We start from the raw sequence: 14,655 nt of genomic DNA, 5'->3' as shown, positions 1-14,655 counted from the left end.
TTATATTTCTTGTAAAGCATTCAATTACGCTCGGCTTATACGGACACCAAATTTAACTAGTTTCTTTATATACATTCTATGCCCATAATATTAATGAATGCTGAATATTAATGGACAAGATATTAATGAATGCTTTTGAAAAACTGGCTGGAGTTGGCAGTGTTGTGACGTCACTGGTGCGTGGTTCAGAATGATGTCATTTGTTTACTATGCAGATGTTGCCAAATGTTTTCAGTTGAGCGTTAATTAATTGGAATATCACATCACGCGAAAATATTTTTATAGTTTCACTGAAAGTCAATTATTTTTAGCAGTTGTATGTTGGTGATGCAGGAGGCTGAGAGGGGGACTAGAGGCGTTGGGAGTGTTGATCTAGAAGAGAGGGAAGGTGGGGTAGCGGGCAGTGACGTCGCCATGTTCTACGTCACAGTTTTTACTAGTTGCTCCTGGAACCTGTTTACCGTTTAGCTTTACCACCACGTAGTTCGTCACTGATCTCAGCACTATTTTAGAGTTCTTGGAGATGTTTTGGGGTTCTTGGAGATCATCAAGCAGCATATCACTGTTCGCATTAAGATTAGAGGGTGAATGTTTTAAATTACTGATAATGAAAGTGTGGCGAATTTATTGAATGTATTTGTTAATATTTACTAGTATAGAATCCTATTTACCATTTATTATTATTGATATGTTATGCTTTTCAGTGTAATGAGACTCGAACTATGTTCAGTCTAACCTGCTTGATGGGGTTCTGGGAGTTCTTTTACTCCCCAAGCCCGGCCCGAGGCCAGGCTTGACTTGTGAGAGTTTGGTCCCACAGGCTGCTGCTTGGAGCGGCCCGCAGGCCCACCACAGCCCGGTTGGTCCAGCACTTCTTTTAAAAAACAATGTTAGTTTTCTCTTGATGTCCACGTTTCTTCCAGTAATATTTCTTATGCTCGCTGGGAGGATGTTGAAGAACCGCGGACCTCTGATGTTTATACAGTGTTCTCTGATTGTGCCTATGGCACCCCTGCTCTTCACTGGTTCTATTCTACATTTTTATTTTTATTCTTGCAGGTTAACTGTAAAGCTCTTGTGGCGACCTTAAATAACCTCCAGGAGTCAACTTTAACCCAGCACCAGACCACACTCCCACTCTTGACTCTAAATCCAACTTGGGGTTGTGAAACAGTGATGTGTATTTCAATTTGATATTGTATTCGCCTGTGATGACAATATCTGGTAACGGTGCATTGTAAACTGCAACACGCCACTTGCCAAATGATTGCGAAAAGACCCACTTACAATTTGGGAAGAGATCAGCTGTTCACACCTGTCAAAAACAGCAGTGACCAGTCAGTCAAAATAATAAACTATCCAACATTCTTAATCTTCGGCCCTCCAACGTGGAGATATTGAAGGTAGAATCATACAGAAAAATAAACATTCAGATATAGGAAAACTAAAATACTCATACCAGAAATAAGAAATACAAAAAAATGTAATTGAAGAAATTGAATAAAAGTTTTTCCCCACAAAGCTACCTACCTTGTGGGATTTCCGAGGATCATCGTCCCCGCGGGCCGGTTTCTGACCAGCCCTTCCTGTTGGTCGTCTGGTCAACCAGGCTATTGGACGCGGTTGCTCGCAGCCTGACGTATGAATCACAGCCTGGTTGGTCAGGTATCCTTTGGAGGTGTTTATCGCGTTCTATTTTGACCACCATGAGAGGTCGGCCAGTTATGTTCCTTACGTGTAGCGGGAGCGTTGAAACCGTCTTGGGCCTCTAATGTTGGCTGTTCTCTCAACGTGCTTAAGGAAATTTTGAAGATAGCTTTTTAATTGGGCTATTTTGCACATCCTCGCAATGCTTCCAGGTATCATGTGATATTTCCGTGTGCCGATTTGGAACCAGTCCCTCTAATATTTCCCAAGTCTAAATTATTATGCATCTCCCACCCGCGCTCTAGAAAATACAGCTTTAAAATTGTTAATAGGTCCCAATAATTTAAATGGGACCTATTTTCCCATTTATAAACTCAATTTTCCCATTTATTCCCATATTTATATAAGTTTCCCACTCAATAAATTGTTTTATTGAGTAGATCCTAGCAGTAAAGGATTTTTTTTTACGCTCTCCGGGTCACCAATTTTCCCAGCTTGAAATGGAATTGTTGGAGTATCACAGTAACCTCTTCTAACTTTTCCTCAGCCTAGTTGTCTAGACCAAGAGTCTCGTAGAGATGATGGGATGGATAATGAGCTGGGTGGAGTGGGTGTTGACACACTATAATTATTATAATACATGCAGAGCAAGTTGTGGTCTCTCTCACAATATGCTGCCGGCAGTGTTGACCATTTTCCTTGATAAGATGGTATTAAAATTGGTGATGCTGTGAGCCCTGCTGCCTATACTGTCCAGGTTGACAGGCACGTAAGAGTAATTGCAGAAATTAGTATTTAAAATTCAAAATTGAGTGGTGATGTTGGACTGTTGTGGTTCACTTCAGCCAGGAAATTGCTTGGACTGTCGGTGGAGAATTTTCCTGGGCCATTTAATTGGGTGGCTGTGATGGTGGCGGCAGTAGTGAGAGGGCGAGCCCCCGGTGACCTCAAACTAGGTCATGTGCCCGCCAGGGAAGGTAATGGAAAGACGTGAGAACTGGGAGTTATATTGAGGCAGCCGGGAAGGCTGAAGTCTTAGATGTGTGGTGTTTGGGGTAAAGTGCAGCATAAAGTCTCACTTTATGACGTGAATGGGACTTAATGTAACTTCTCAGTGACCCCCCTGTCCGGCAAGGGGTCATACGTCGACCATCCTTTATACAATAATGTTAATAAAACATCATCATCAAACATCATAAAACATAATAAACATCATCATTTTAGCATTTAAATGATGCTAAATCTAGCATCATTTAAATGCTAGATAGGCTATACATTGGTGTTATCACAAGAACCACAGATGTTAACACAAAGAAAAATACTCCCTTTTGCAAATACGATATCATTCGTAATTGTTAACATTCGAGGGCGAAGTCCTCGAATGTTGAGGACTTCGTCCCGTATGCATTCCGCCCCCCCCCACATTCTTCGACGTGTCCAGGGGGGGGGGGGGAAGTTAAAAACCTTTAAAAAGCACCGATAACTACCTTTGTTGTGGTTTAAATACTGATCAATCTTAAGGCTACCAACAGGAATGCTTCTAAACGATAACCTTTCATCCATCCACAGGTCGAGTGTGGTCAATGCATTTGGTATGATCACTGTGGGAAAAGTGAGCGGGGTCACCTCAACTGCGCCTACAATGGCACTGCCAAGCCTATCTCCAAGGCAGGGATTGGAATACTCACTCAAACATGTCCTGAACTGGTTTCGGAATTCAGTAAGTGTTGGCTTTTAGATATATCTAATAAATATATAATTTTTTTTTTAGATTAGTGTAAGCTTTTTCTAGTTAGTGTACTTTTGTGACTTTTGTAATTTTTTTTGAAGCAAATGTTATATTTTCCCCCATACTGTACAGTATATTAAAATTATATAATTTTATAACGAAAATTATACACATACTGTACATAGACCAGATAAGAATTCACGTTATAGACGTTTTCTTGTACAAAATAAAATGTTATCCATTAGTATAGCAGTAATTGTATTAGTTAGTAAGTATGTTCAGAGTGATTGAGTGTGCAGGAAAGATGCCGACAGTAATACCAGTTAGTAAGAAAGACTGGACAAAATATGACTTTTAAAGGGAAAGATGAAGACCAAATACACCCTAATTCTATATGTGGAAAGATTCGAGTCTAGAGGTGTGGGGTTTATCAGGCAAGCTCAGTGATGAAGTACATTATGGTAAGAAATACTTTAAATACAGTACTTTAAAATAAAATAATACTCTAATAATTAAATACTCTAAAAGGGTTTAGAAAGGCTTTTATTGTATTTTTTGATAGGGACATATACCATTTGATCACATTGGTTTAACTTTTGTTGACAGTTTTCCAATTGATTTTTTTTTTCAGTGGCTGAAGATGGTCAACTTGATACATGTTGCAATGACCAGCAGGCGCTTGCATTGTCCCGATCCCTAGACATGATGAAGATGTTTCTTGTGCGATGTCCAGCGTGCATGAGAAATCTTCGCATACCCTTTTGTTATATGACATGCTCTCCACAACAGACAGATTTCCTCGTACCAGTAAACCATGTTCCTGCTACACACACCCTTAAAAAAGGTACAGTACAGCATCAGTAATTATGAATAGGGAAAACAAGTTAGGCCCAAGTATAGTTACATATTATAATAAGGCATTTTGTATTTTATTTAGTACTGTATTGTTAATTGAGAAACATGTGTACTGTATTAATAATGTTGGCAGCACAGGCGGGTAGTCAAACTGAACCCTGATAGAGCTCTTAATGAGGTCACTTCAAAGCAGAATTGGCTAATTAAGAGAAAATTAAAGTATGACCGTACTGTAATTATGTAACAAATTCACTAAAAGGGGTTTAATGTTTGCAATAACATTTTTTCAGTGGGAGTGCTGAAGGCTGTTGGTGGGTGGACATTACAGTACGTTATACAGTATACATAAGTTATTACAATACTGTACAGTAAATATTTTTTTTCTAATACAGTATTTGCTAATAGTGTATATAGGTTCACAATTGTTAAATGGTTCAAAATAAATAAATAAATAAATATGGGTATGTTTATACTAACTCATTTCAGTGCATTGAGACACTCCAGTCATATTGGACACACTGTTCTATAAAACGGTTGGTTTTAATAACTACCGGTAATTCTTTCTGGCCCATGAAGGTTCTGCTGTTTCACTTTCTATTATATTGATACTGTTCGAAACTGTACTCCAGTACCTTCCCAGATTGTCTCCTCCATGGTCTCCCAACAAATTTTCTCTGCGTCCTTCATATTTTAGTCTTCAGCACTTGTCTATTGAATCCACTGTGTTTTACTAAAATGCTTTACTGTCAACTTTCATAACTTCAGTATTTATACATGAGAGCTAGGTATCTCAGATGGATATAACATCTTCAAGAGCCCAAAAACATTACTGTAACTCAACATTCTATTTAGGTGTTCTTCAGTTCTTATTCAAGAAATGCCTTTCTAATTGTTACGTAACATTCAGTGCTAACTCTGTGATGGCTCTGTGGCTCTGCAAGCTACAAAAACAGCCTCAAAGACCAGGTAAAATTTTCTAGGAGGGCTGACCACAAGCCCAGCTGCAACAGAAAATAATTACAATATCAAAATTGTCTACATAATCTACAGTATCTCGTAATCTTCATATCTAATACAAATAAAAACAAACCAGCACTAGAGTTCTTTCTAGTGCTCTTCCATTGTTCTCTAGTTGTGCTTGTTCTAGTCATTGTGCACCAGTTCCACTTCTATCTCAACCACTGTTCTTTCGTATTTCTGATTCTGTAATGTTCCTTTGATATTTATCCGGTGATATCCATATCTATTTAATATGGTTATTATGAATTCCAGCTGTCTTCTACTAAATTTGCTGATAAGGAAACTAGTACAACATTGTGGCAATACACTCATGATGCTTCTATAAACATTCTCAATGGGCACAGAACCAATATTTTTTTTTATATAGTGTTAATTTGTCAATTTGATCTGTAATTATACGAGCATTTGTTTTATATCATGTATTAGGCAAGGTTTTTTTTTTAATTTACAGATTATAGTCTACAAAAGATAACAATTTGTTAACTTCATTTCAGGACATAAGATGGTTACTGATATGAAGTTCTATCTGTCGAAAGACTTTGTGGATAAGGTTTATGCTTCATGTCGAGATGTCGTGTCACCGTCCACCAACGACAGAGTCATGGGTGAGTATTTTCTTGTATTGAACTATACATAATGTTCTGTATCATTTATTGTGAAACCGATTTGTATCTGCAAAGTATACTTAGCTACTTTATTTAAACAATTTTCAAAGAATATAGAGTAAGAAGGCCTGGTAATGACAGTAGGTTCTAGGTGCATGCATAGTATCTTTATAACAAGATTAGTCTGTAGAGAAACAGAGACTATATAGATAGTCTCTCTTGGTGTTTCTCTATATTGTCAACAATCTATACTATAATCAATAAATTTGTTTTAAAAACTATTGATCATAATGTTTTTAAAGTCAGTCATCCATTTAGCTGAAAGAGCTTGACTGGGTTTAGTTTTTATTGTAATCATTTATTATTAAACAAAAAAATTTATAAATGGGTTTTATTTACGGCTACATATTACCTTTATCTTCAGGATTGTTTTGTGGAGATTGGGGCGCTGCTCGCTGCACCGGAGAACGGCTCTTTAATTACTTGGGCAATTTTGAAGTAAATGGCCATACCCCAATAAACATCCAGTACCAATACTTGAAAGATCTGGAGGAGAGTCCTGAGGGCATCATACCTCTGAATCAAACTGCACAACCTTGCAATTTAGAGCTAGAGGTATATAATTGTTTTTGTTCATGCCTCAATAAGATGTTCTCCACCCTAAGGAAATGTATCTTGCTAATAGCTTTAAGTGCCTTTTTTTTTTTATAACTCTTCTTGCATAGTACTTGTCATGCTATACATGGACAATAGAGTTTAGTATAATAAAAGAACATTGAAACAAATAAAAATGCATATACAGGTACTTCTAAGGCTTCTTCTCTTTTTTTTTTTTTTAGAAACTGAATGGAAGTTAGTATTAAAGGCAGAAAAGACCTCTTAGCTTAGTGTATGATTGTGTGTACTGTTATCCTATTTTTATTATATCCTTGGGACCTTCTATTACTAATACAACCACTCCTCTTCTAAGGTTGTTGGTTGTCTTCTTTGTTACTATGTTTACTTTTCCTATCTCGTATTTTTGTCATACGGTACACTGTTTGCCTATTTCTAGTTCATTTCTTTCTATGACTGTATGATACAAGAGTCCAAACAGTGTACTGTATTTTATCCTTTGCTCGAGACTTTTCTTGTCTCATTCCATGTACAGTACATGTTTAAGTCAAAATCATAACACACATACTGTATTTCCAGTCTTAATCCTCCAAGAATTAAAGGGTAGTTACTTTTGTGGCTTATACTGCTCTTCATTTTTATTATTTTCTTGCCTTTGCCATATTTACATTATAGTAAGGTCGCTGGTTCTTCGTCAACTACTGTACTAAAAAACTTTTGTTTCATAATACAAAATATCAGGTACTCTTCAGATATACTACAGATCACATGTTGAAACATATATATATATACCTGGTAAATACAAATGTCAAGTTTGAATTCAAATTTTAGTTTTTTCTTTGATGTTATGCATTCTTATGAAAATCATGAACATTTATATTTTTCAAATGTAGTAGTAATAGTAGCAGGCAAATGTAAGGTGTTATATTTTGTCTTCAGGTTAACATATGATCTATAAACTATCGATAACTAACAGAATAACTCAAGGTGTAAACATCTAGGAAGATGCAGAATTAGCAGAATTGTATATGATGTATTTCTTTTTTATCAGGGGAGTATAGCTTGCTCATGTGCGGACTGCCAGAGTTCATGTCCTGTCATACCCGACACGTGGGATGCACCTGGTAAACCGTGGATTATGTTCGGCTACGACGGCTTGGCTGTGGCAATGGCCTTGACTGCAGTGTTGTGCTCCGTCTCCTTCTTGGTGATCTTTGCCTACTGCCACAAGCGTAATAAAAGATACACAGGTTAGTTGTTGTGGGGAACATAACGGTACCTCTTGAACTTTTACAGTTTATACTACCATAGCACATTACTCTTGGACATTTGTTATTTAGGGTTACTTGGTGACCATAGTTGCATTGTGACAAAGCTTTTCTTTGGATCTGCTTAGTTGAATTTTTCAGTTGGTAGAATTTGAATATGCAGTATGCATTTTTCCCACCAGTTTGTAAGTAACTTTTATTATGGTTGGTATAATGTAGCATATTTTGTTTATTGATTTGTATTAGATTTTGAAAGAATCTCTTTTTTTGAAGATAACCAAATTAGAAGCCCAGAATACTCTTCAGAGCTGTTCAATCATGATTGGTAGATTGTAAACCAAAACACTCATGTGGGCATTATGTAATCATTAGCAATACCAGTATGTAGTGTGATACGTGTGCTTGATAACAAAACACTCATTGGTCCCACTTTTAAAATGTGTATAAACTTTAAACATCTGCTTTTTCACCATTGAAGTACAATAATAATAAAATTATCAGTGCTTGCCATATGGAAATAGTAGTGTGATGTCTTTTACCTTCACATTCCTGCCACATCAAAATTATTTCTCAGAGCAGTGTCATTGTCATTTGTAATGCCATCATTTTTAGTATTAGTGATTGTAAGTTGATTGCTGTAATTTCAAGGAAAACTTATTTACCTCTAAAAGCCACTTTTCATGTTGGCATACACTGTAGGATAATCTATTATGTTTAGAGTATTTTTGAATTTGTATGATTTGATGTTGGATTTTAAAGTGATGGCTCAGCTTCTGGGTGCAACTTTGAATTGAACTCTAAGCATTTTTACATGAAAAATTTCCTAGCCTCACCCTGCAGCTGAAAATATGGGTGGCTTATCTTCTAGCATATACGGTACATCTGTTAGAAATATATTTTTAATATACTGTAGTATATCTATTAAGACTAGACACAACAGTATTTGTTCTATAGAATTATTGTACGATACAATACTTCTTTCTTAGGAAATGGCTTGTTTTAGCTTTTCTGTTTTTGTCTGGGGGCTTATTTTGGAATTTTCATTTGCTTTGTTTTTACATTTTAATTTTGGTATGCTAATTGCAGAGGAACTAAAGATGTTGATCTTGCTGATAAGAGTAGATAAAGAGCGGCAGAAGACAATTCCAGGTATAGGGTATTGACCGAATTTGCAACAGCATCTGCACAGATTAGCATCATGTCCGGCTCAGTCCAGACGTACTCTCTTGTTATATGCAGTATTGAACAAATGTTAAAGATGAATGATGTGCATTTGCTGCAGATTCTGTTGCAACTAGTCATGGTGCATGGAGGGTGTGATGCAACATCAGAATGTGTGTGTCGTGTTCTCCCTTCTCCTGATATATATTAGAGGTAGTAAACCAGTTTGACATTCTCTTGAACATGTATGTTTTACAAATAATTTATTAGACATGACTAAAGCCCACTAAAATCATTCTTAGTTTAGGAAAGCAGCACAACACTAACAGTTGAATTTCTCTGTAGCGGTGATGGTAGAGCGTAGTATGCGTCACCCTGAAGAAATACGTACTGCTGTCGGTAGACGCCTGGCGCATCTTTCTGATCCTCAAGCACAGTTTGCTGGAGAAGATGAGAACTCATTGCTTCATGGTAAGAACACTTGCAAATAATAGTGGAAGAAATCTGTTGTGGTTAATGGGAGTGGGTAGCTACATTGGTTGGTGGGGGTGGGTAGTTGTGTTGGTAGGTGAAGGCAAATAGCTAGCTCTGCTGGTATATGGGTTGGTGATAAATGTGCTATTTTATATAGATATTTTATTACACTACAAACTAGCCGTTTGATTTCGATAAACATTCAGTCTGATGACTTGAAGACGGTATTATTTACCGTTGGCTCAAATATTTGTTCGTAAATATCTTAGTAAATATTTCAGGATTTTGATTTAAAGTTAGCATTGAATTTGTGAGAGAATTTATAATGGAATGTTTAGTTATATCATATTGACAATATTACATTATAACAATTGATTTTAATGTGTGTAATTTCAGATCATATAGGTAGTTTGATCATTTATTTCATGTTTTTAGTATCTACATTTTTGTTTTGTGTGTTTTCTACATTAATCTACAACTAAAGTTCAGTAGTTATAGTTATCATGTCTAGTCTTTGCAATTCCTGCTGTTGTAGCATCAATATGTCCAGTTATTACTCCAAAGCCTGCTTTTGTAGGATGCATAGCACTGATTCAGAAAGGATGCAAGAACGTTATAAGAGGGCTTAAGGTTTTCTGAGAGGCACTCAAGCTTTCAAAATATTTTCCACATATTGTACAATCATTGGAGAATAGCATTTCATCACACTAGAAAAATATCCACTACCATATATATTCAAATTGCTAATCAGTTAATGTATTTCTTTACGAACTTCTTGGACAGCCAAAATTAAACAAAAAAATTTATATTTGTCATATATATCTCTCCTTAATATTATTGTTTGTTCTATGTATTATTTTTTAAAATAGTCTTTATTCTTATCCATAGGGAGACCTACAGGGGACATGCCAGAAATAGTAATGCATGACGAATTATCTGTGTTTGAACATATCACCAATTGGACCCAGACAACTGTGGACCATCTCTTCACCAAATGGGGAACATGTAAGTACCTGTTAAGCTTTTCTCACAGTGCTTATGAGCCAAGGAAATCCCGAGACCAGATTATTAATGTTTAGCATCATTGAAACATTTTGTATTAAAGTATGGATGACAAGCTTTAATGTTTATCAGAATGCTAAAATGTTAATGAACCCAGTACTTAGTGACTGAAGTTTTGTTTTTATATACACCTGTATCTACATTTTGAATAGTGAGTTTTGCCAATACCAAACATGCACATACAGAGGGTTGAATACATTTACTGTATATAGAGAATAAAAAAATGATCATTAACTTGGCATTGCAGTATTTTTTCCACACATTCTAATTAAAGTGGACTTTTTCTGAATCTTACAGACTTGTCATAATTTTGATTACCGATTTTAATGCTTTGTATTTAGTTAGCCATTCTTCCGTTTTGAGAAGGCAAATGTACTATTACGGTAATAGTAAATAATATTTGTAAATAATAGTAAATAATAATTGCCCGAAATGCTATGCATACTAGTGGCTTTAGGTATTGTATGTACTAGCTCTATCTATAAATCAATCAGAATGTTTGTAACTGTATGTATGTACTTTTCCTAAGTAAAATATTATTATTATTATTATTATTATTATTATTATTATTATTATTAATATTATTATTAATATTATTATTAATATTATTATTAATACTGTATTTACTTGTTTCAGTGTGTGCTTACCACCCGTGGAAGGTAATGGGTATTGGCCTAATTGTTGCTGCATCATTGTGTGTTGGCATTATCTTCCTACAAATCACTACGGATCCTGTGGATTTATGGGCTTCTCCTAATTCACGAGCTCGTGTTGAAAAAGACTATTATGACGAGAATTTTGAGCCATTCTATCGCACTGCTCAAATATTCATTCGCCCAGTTGGCATTGAGAGTGTAAGTATTGTCACTTTATCCAAGCCAAATGGATGGTTTGAATTTAACGACATAAGGTTAAATTTACTGCAATTTTACTACGAGAATGATGTTGATTATATTTTGGTAGTAACAGATGCGTAAAACTGTGCCTATTGCATTTAGATTTCGAGGACAAGTGAGGGGCAGTCACCATTTGGATAACTTAAATTTAGTATTTATGTTGATACTTATGTCATGCTTTATTTTAGATTCATAACTTGGGTTAAAGTTGCAAGTAAAAAAAATCTAAAATGGAAGATATAAAAGTGAAATTATTGGTAAATTTTTTACTGTGAGGCCTGGTAGTGAAGGGAAACTTGTTTTGCAGTTTGATCTGAATGGTGATACCTATGGCCCTGTATACAACAAGACCTTCCTGCTTCAAGTCTTAAGGTTTCAAAACTACATTACAAATGAGGTAGGTGTTATGTAGTGGATACTTGTCTGAGTGGTGTTAGAAGTTAAACAAAAACTTACTTATTTCATCAATTTCTTCTAAACCTATTTTAAATCGGCCAAATTTTGAGTATTTTTAGGGTCAAATTGTTTTTCTTGCATTCAAAATTCTGTGTATTTATACTATTCCAGTCTCTGTTCAAGATGAATATTAAGAGTTAATGCAGCTATGCTATTGTGTAAATGTTTCTTGAATCTATGCATTATTTTAATACCTGTTTTGGAACTGAAGATATAACAATGTTTCTTTTGATGTCAGGGTTTGTAAACAATAATAACTCGTTGATAACACTCGATAATTAAAAATACTATGTTAACACAATTATTCCTGTAGAGTCCCCCCCTAAATGAAATTCTTAGTGCCTTGAAAATTCCCCTTGGAAATGCCCGTCGTCTACCCTCCGATCCCTTTCTTGAATCAGTCATGATTGAAGTGTCAACAGATAATCAACTGCCAGTACTGTACAGTTCAAAGATTGCTCATGGGATTCATGGCTTCAAATCTTATTTACCATCATCTGATTCAGTCAGAAGGAATATCAGAACAAGGCTAGAACTTAAGAAAGCATTTGCTCCTGTAACCTCCAGAAAATAATAAGTAGGAATATATTGTACCATCAATACATCTTTACTATCGTACATAATTATAATTATGTAATTATATCTAGTTTTATCTAGTTTTGAAACATTGTGTGGGTCTGTGAGAGAGTTCTCACTTCTAAAAGTGTGTATATTATATACTGTATATATATATATATATATATATATATATAATATATATATATAATATATAATATATATATATATAATATATATATATATAATATATATATATAGTCACAGGAGTACTGTGACTAAAAGACAATACAGTATAAATATATGTATGTGTATATGTATGTGTATATATATATATATATATATATACATACATATACACATACATATACACATACATATATTTATACTGTATTGTCTTTTAGTCACAGTACTCCTGTCTGTATATAATGCTACCAAACTTCTGCATGTTGACATATATCTGTTCACTTTTCACAGTTGTCAGCGGAGGTTGACGAGAAAAATGTGTTCTTGACAAACATTTGCAATAAGCCTCTTGCACCTGAAAACAATAACTGCAACATCCAGTCTGTACTCAATTTCTGGCAGAATGATGAAGCAACATTCAATAAATCCAATACTCAGCATGCAAAGTCCTGTATTGGGTAAGTTAATTGGTTTGTCATGTACATCATATTTGTTAATCCTTCAGTTCTCTCGCTCATCAAGTTGTTGTATTTACAAAGTGAATCTAAGTATCGTAAATAATCATTGATAGGAAACAAAACAAAAAATGTCAATGTTCAGCTACATAGTACTGGAAGAATATATATTTTTCACAAGTCTCGGTAGTACAGTTTGGTTCATTCTCAACTCAGATTCAGGAATCCCGGGTTTGAATCCCAGGCGGGACAGAAATGAATGGGTATGTTTCCTGTTACCTAATGCCTGTTCACCTGTCAGAAAATAGGTGCCCGAGAGCTAGTCAGCTGTTTTAGTGTTGCATACTAGGGAGAGTCGGTAATTTGACATTTGGGGTACTATGATGAACCTTACCTTGCGATGATTTCTGGGCTCAATGTCCCTGCGGCCCAGTCCTCGACCAGACCAGCCTTGCACATATACATTCACAGGCTGCCTGTCCATGACAAAATGAATTATAAGAATTATATGCTATTCTAAATTTAATAATAATAATAATATTTATACATGTTAGACTTTTTTTTTATTAAGCCCCCCCCTCCCCACCATTTCAAGGGTGAATTACTGACTTCTAGGATAACCCCACAACAAACTGACTAACTCCTGAGCACCTACTTACTGCTAGGTGACCAGAGGCATTAAGTGAAAGGAAATGTGCCCAAACATTTCTGTCCCACCAGGGATTCGAACCCTGAATTCTTGGTCGTGCATCGAGAATGAAGCCGACAGTACTACTGGGACCTTGGATTAGTACCCTATTCAAGTATTGTTGCAAGTTAAGATTTCGTATGCTATCTGTTAGTAATAAATGAATGGTTATGGTATTGACAATACACATAATTTGAAATTAAGGTAGATATATGTTTAAGGTCACAACAAAATTGCAAGAAATATCAATGAGATCAGTCGGAGCAGTGTAGGGATTTGAACCATCATCCAGAGTTAGTCAAGCCATTTTTCCGATGTTCACCAGGACACTGGTTCAAATCTCGCACTGCTCCACTTATATTTTGAGATGTTATTACATTCTTATTGGATGCTTTTGTCTACACTGGGAGGTTTTCAACCTGCAGATTGCTGACCTCTGCTAGTCTGGAGGAGAGAACAATTTGATTTTCTTGCTTCTATGGTCATCAGGACATCAGGATTATCAGTCTTACACAAGTGGAAAATGGAGATTATTAAAAGTTAGGCATTTGAGGCAAATAGCAAAAACTGCATGTAATTCTAATAACTTAGTCAATGGTAGTGCGTGTAACTTGTGATGAGTGACTAGGAATCACTCATCACGACTTACACGCTGTGGAAATGGTAGTGGAAATGCTGTGGTTATTTTTACTGTGCTGGATTAAATTTATATACTGTATTACATTATTATATGTTTTTATATTTTACATTATAATATACAGTATGTTGTATATTATTATATATTACAGTATATATTATATTATTATATATTACAGTATACAGTATATTGTATTATTATAATATCTATATTATTACTGTATATATTATTGTTATACTGCCAGTATATTATATAATTTAATATTTTAAATTGGTTTGAAATTGAATATTCTAACCTGTGGCATAAAACATGTATTTTAGAAATAAGTGTTATCACAGTATTTGTA

At 35.2% G+C, this 14,655-nt stretch overlaps 1 protein-coding gene across 1 annotated transcript in view; it reads left to right on the top strand.

The window, feature by feature from the left end:
* Positions 1–14,655, top strand: part of LOC123758766 (NPC intracellular cholesterol transporter 1) — a 107,867-nt gene that overhangs the window by 80,197 nt on the left and 13,015 nt on the right. The window contains exons 2-11 of the mRNA XM_045743430.2: positions 3,217–3,367; positions 4,008–4,220; positions 5,746–5,856; positions 6,281–6,471; positions 7,523–7,721; positions 9,246–9,371; positions 10,263–10,379; positions 11,073–11,290; positions 11,640–11,729; positions 12,821–12,987. Of these exons, the coding sequence (XP_045599386.1) occupies positions 3,217–3,367; positions 4,008–4,220; positions 5,746–5,856; positions 6,281–6,471; positions 7,523–7,721; positions 9,246–9,371; positions 10,263–10,379; positions 11,073–11,290; positions 11,640–11,729; positions 12,821–12,987 (1,583 nt within the window). The remainder of the gene's footprint in view (positions 1–3,216; positions 3,368–4,007; positions 4,221–5,745; positions 5,857–6,280; positions 6,472–7,522; positions 7,722–9,245; positions 9,372–10,262; positions 10,380–11,072; positions 11,291–11,639; positions 11,730–12,820; positions 12,988–14,655) is intronic.

This window comes from Procambarus clarkii, chromosome 31, assembly GCF_040958095.1.
Source record: "Procambarus clarkii isolate CNS0578487 chromosome 31, FALCON_Pclarkii_2.0, whole genome shotgun sequence".
Taxonomy (NCBI): Eukaryota; Metazoa; Arthropoda; class Malacostraca; order Decapoda; family Cambaridae; genus Procambarus; species Procambarus clarkii.
This window is presented reverse-complemented; position numbering and strand designations above follow the sequence as displayed.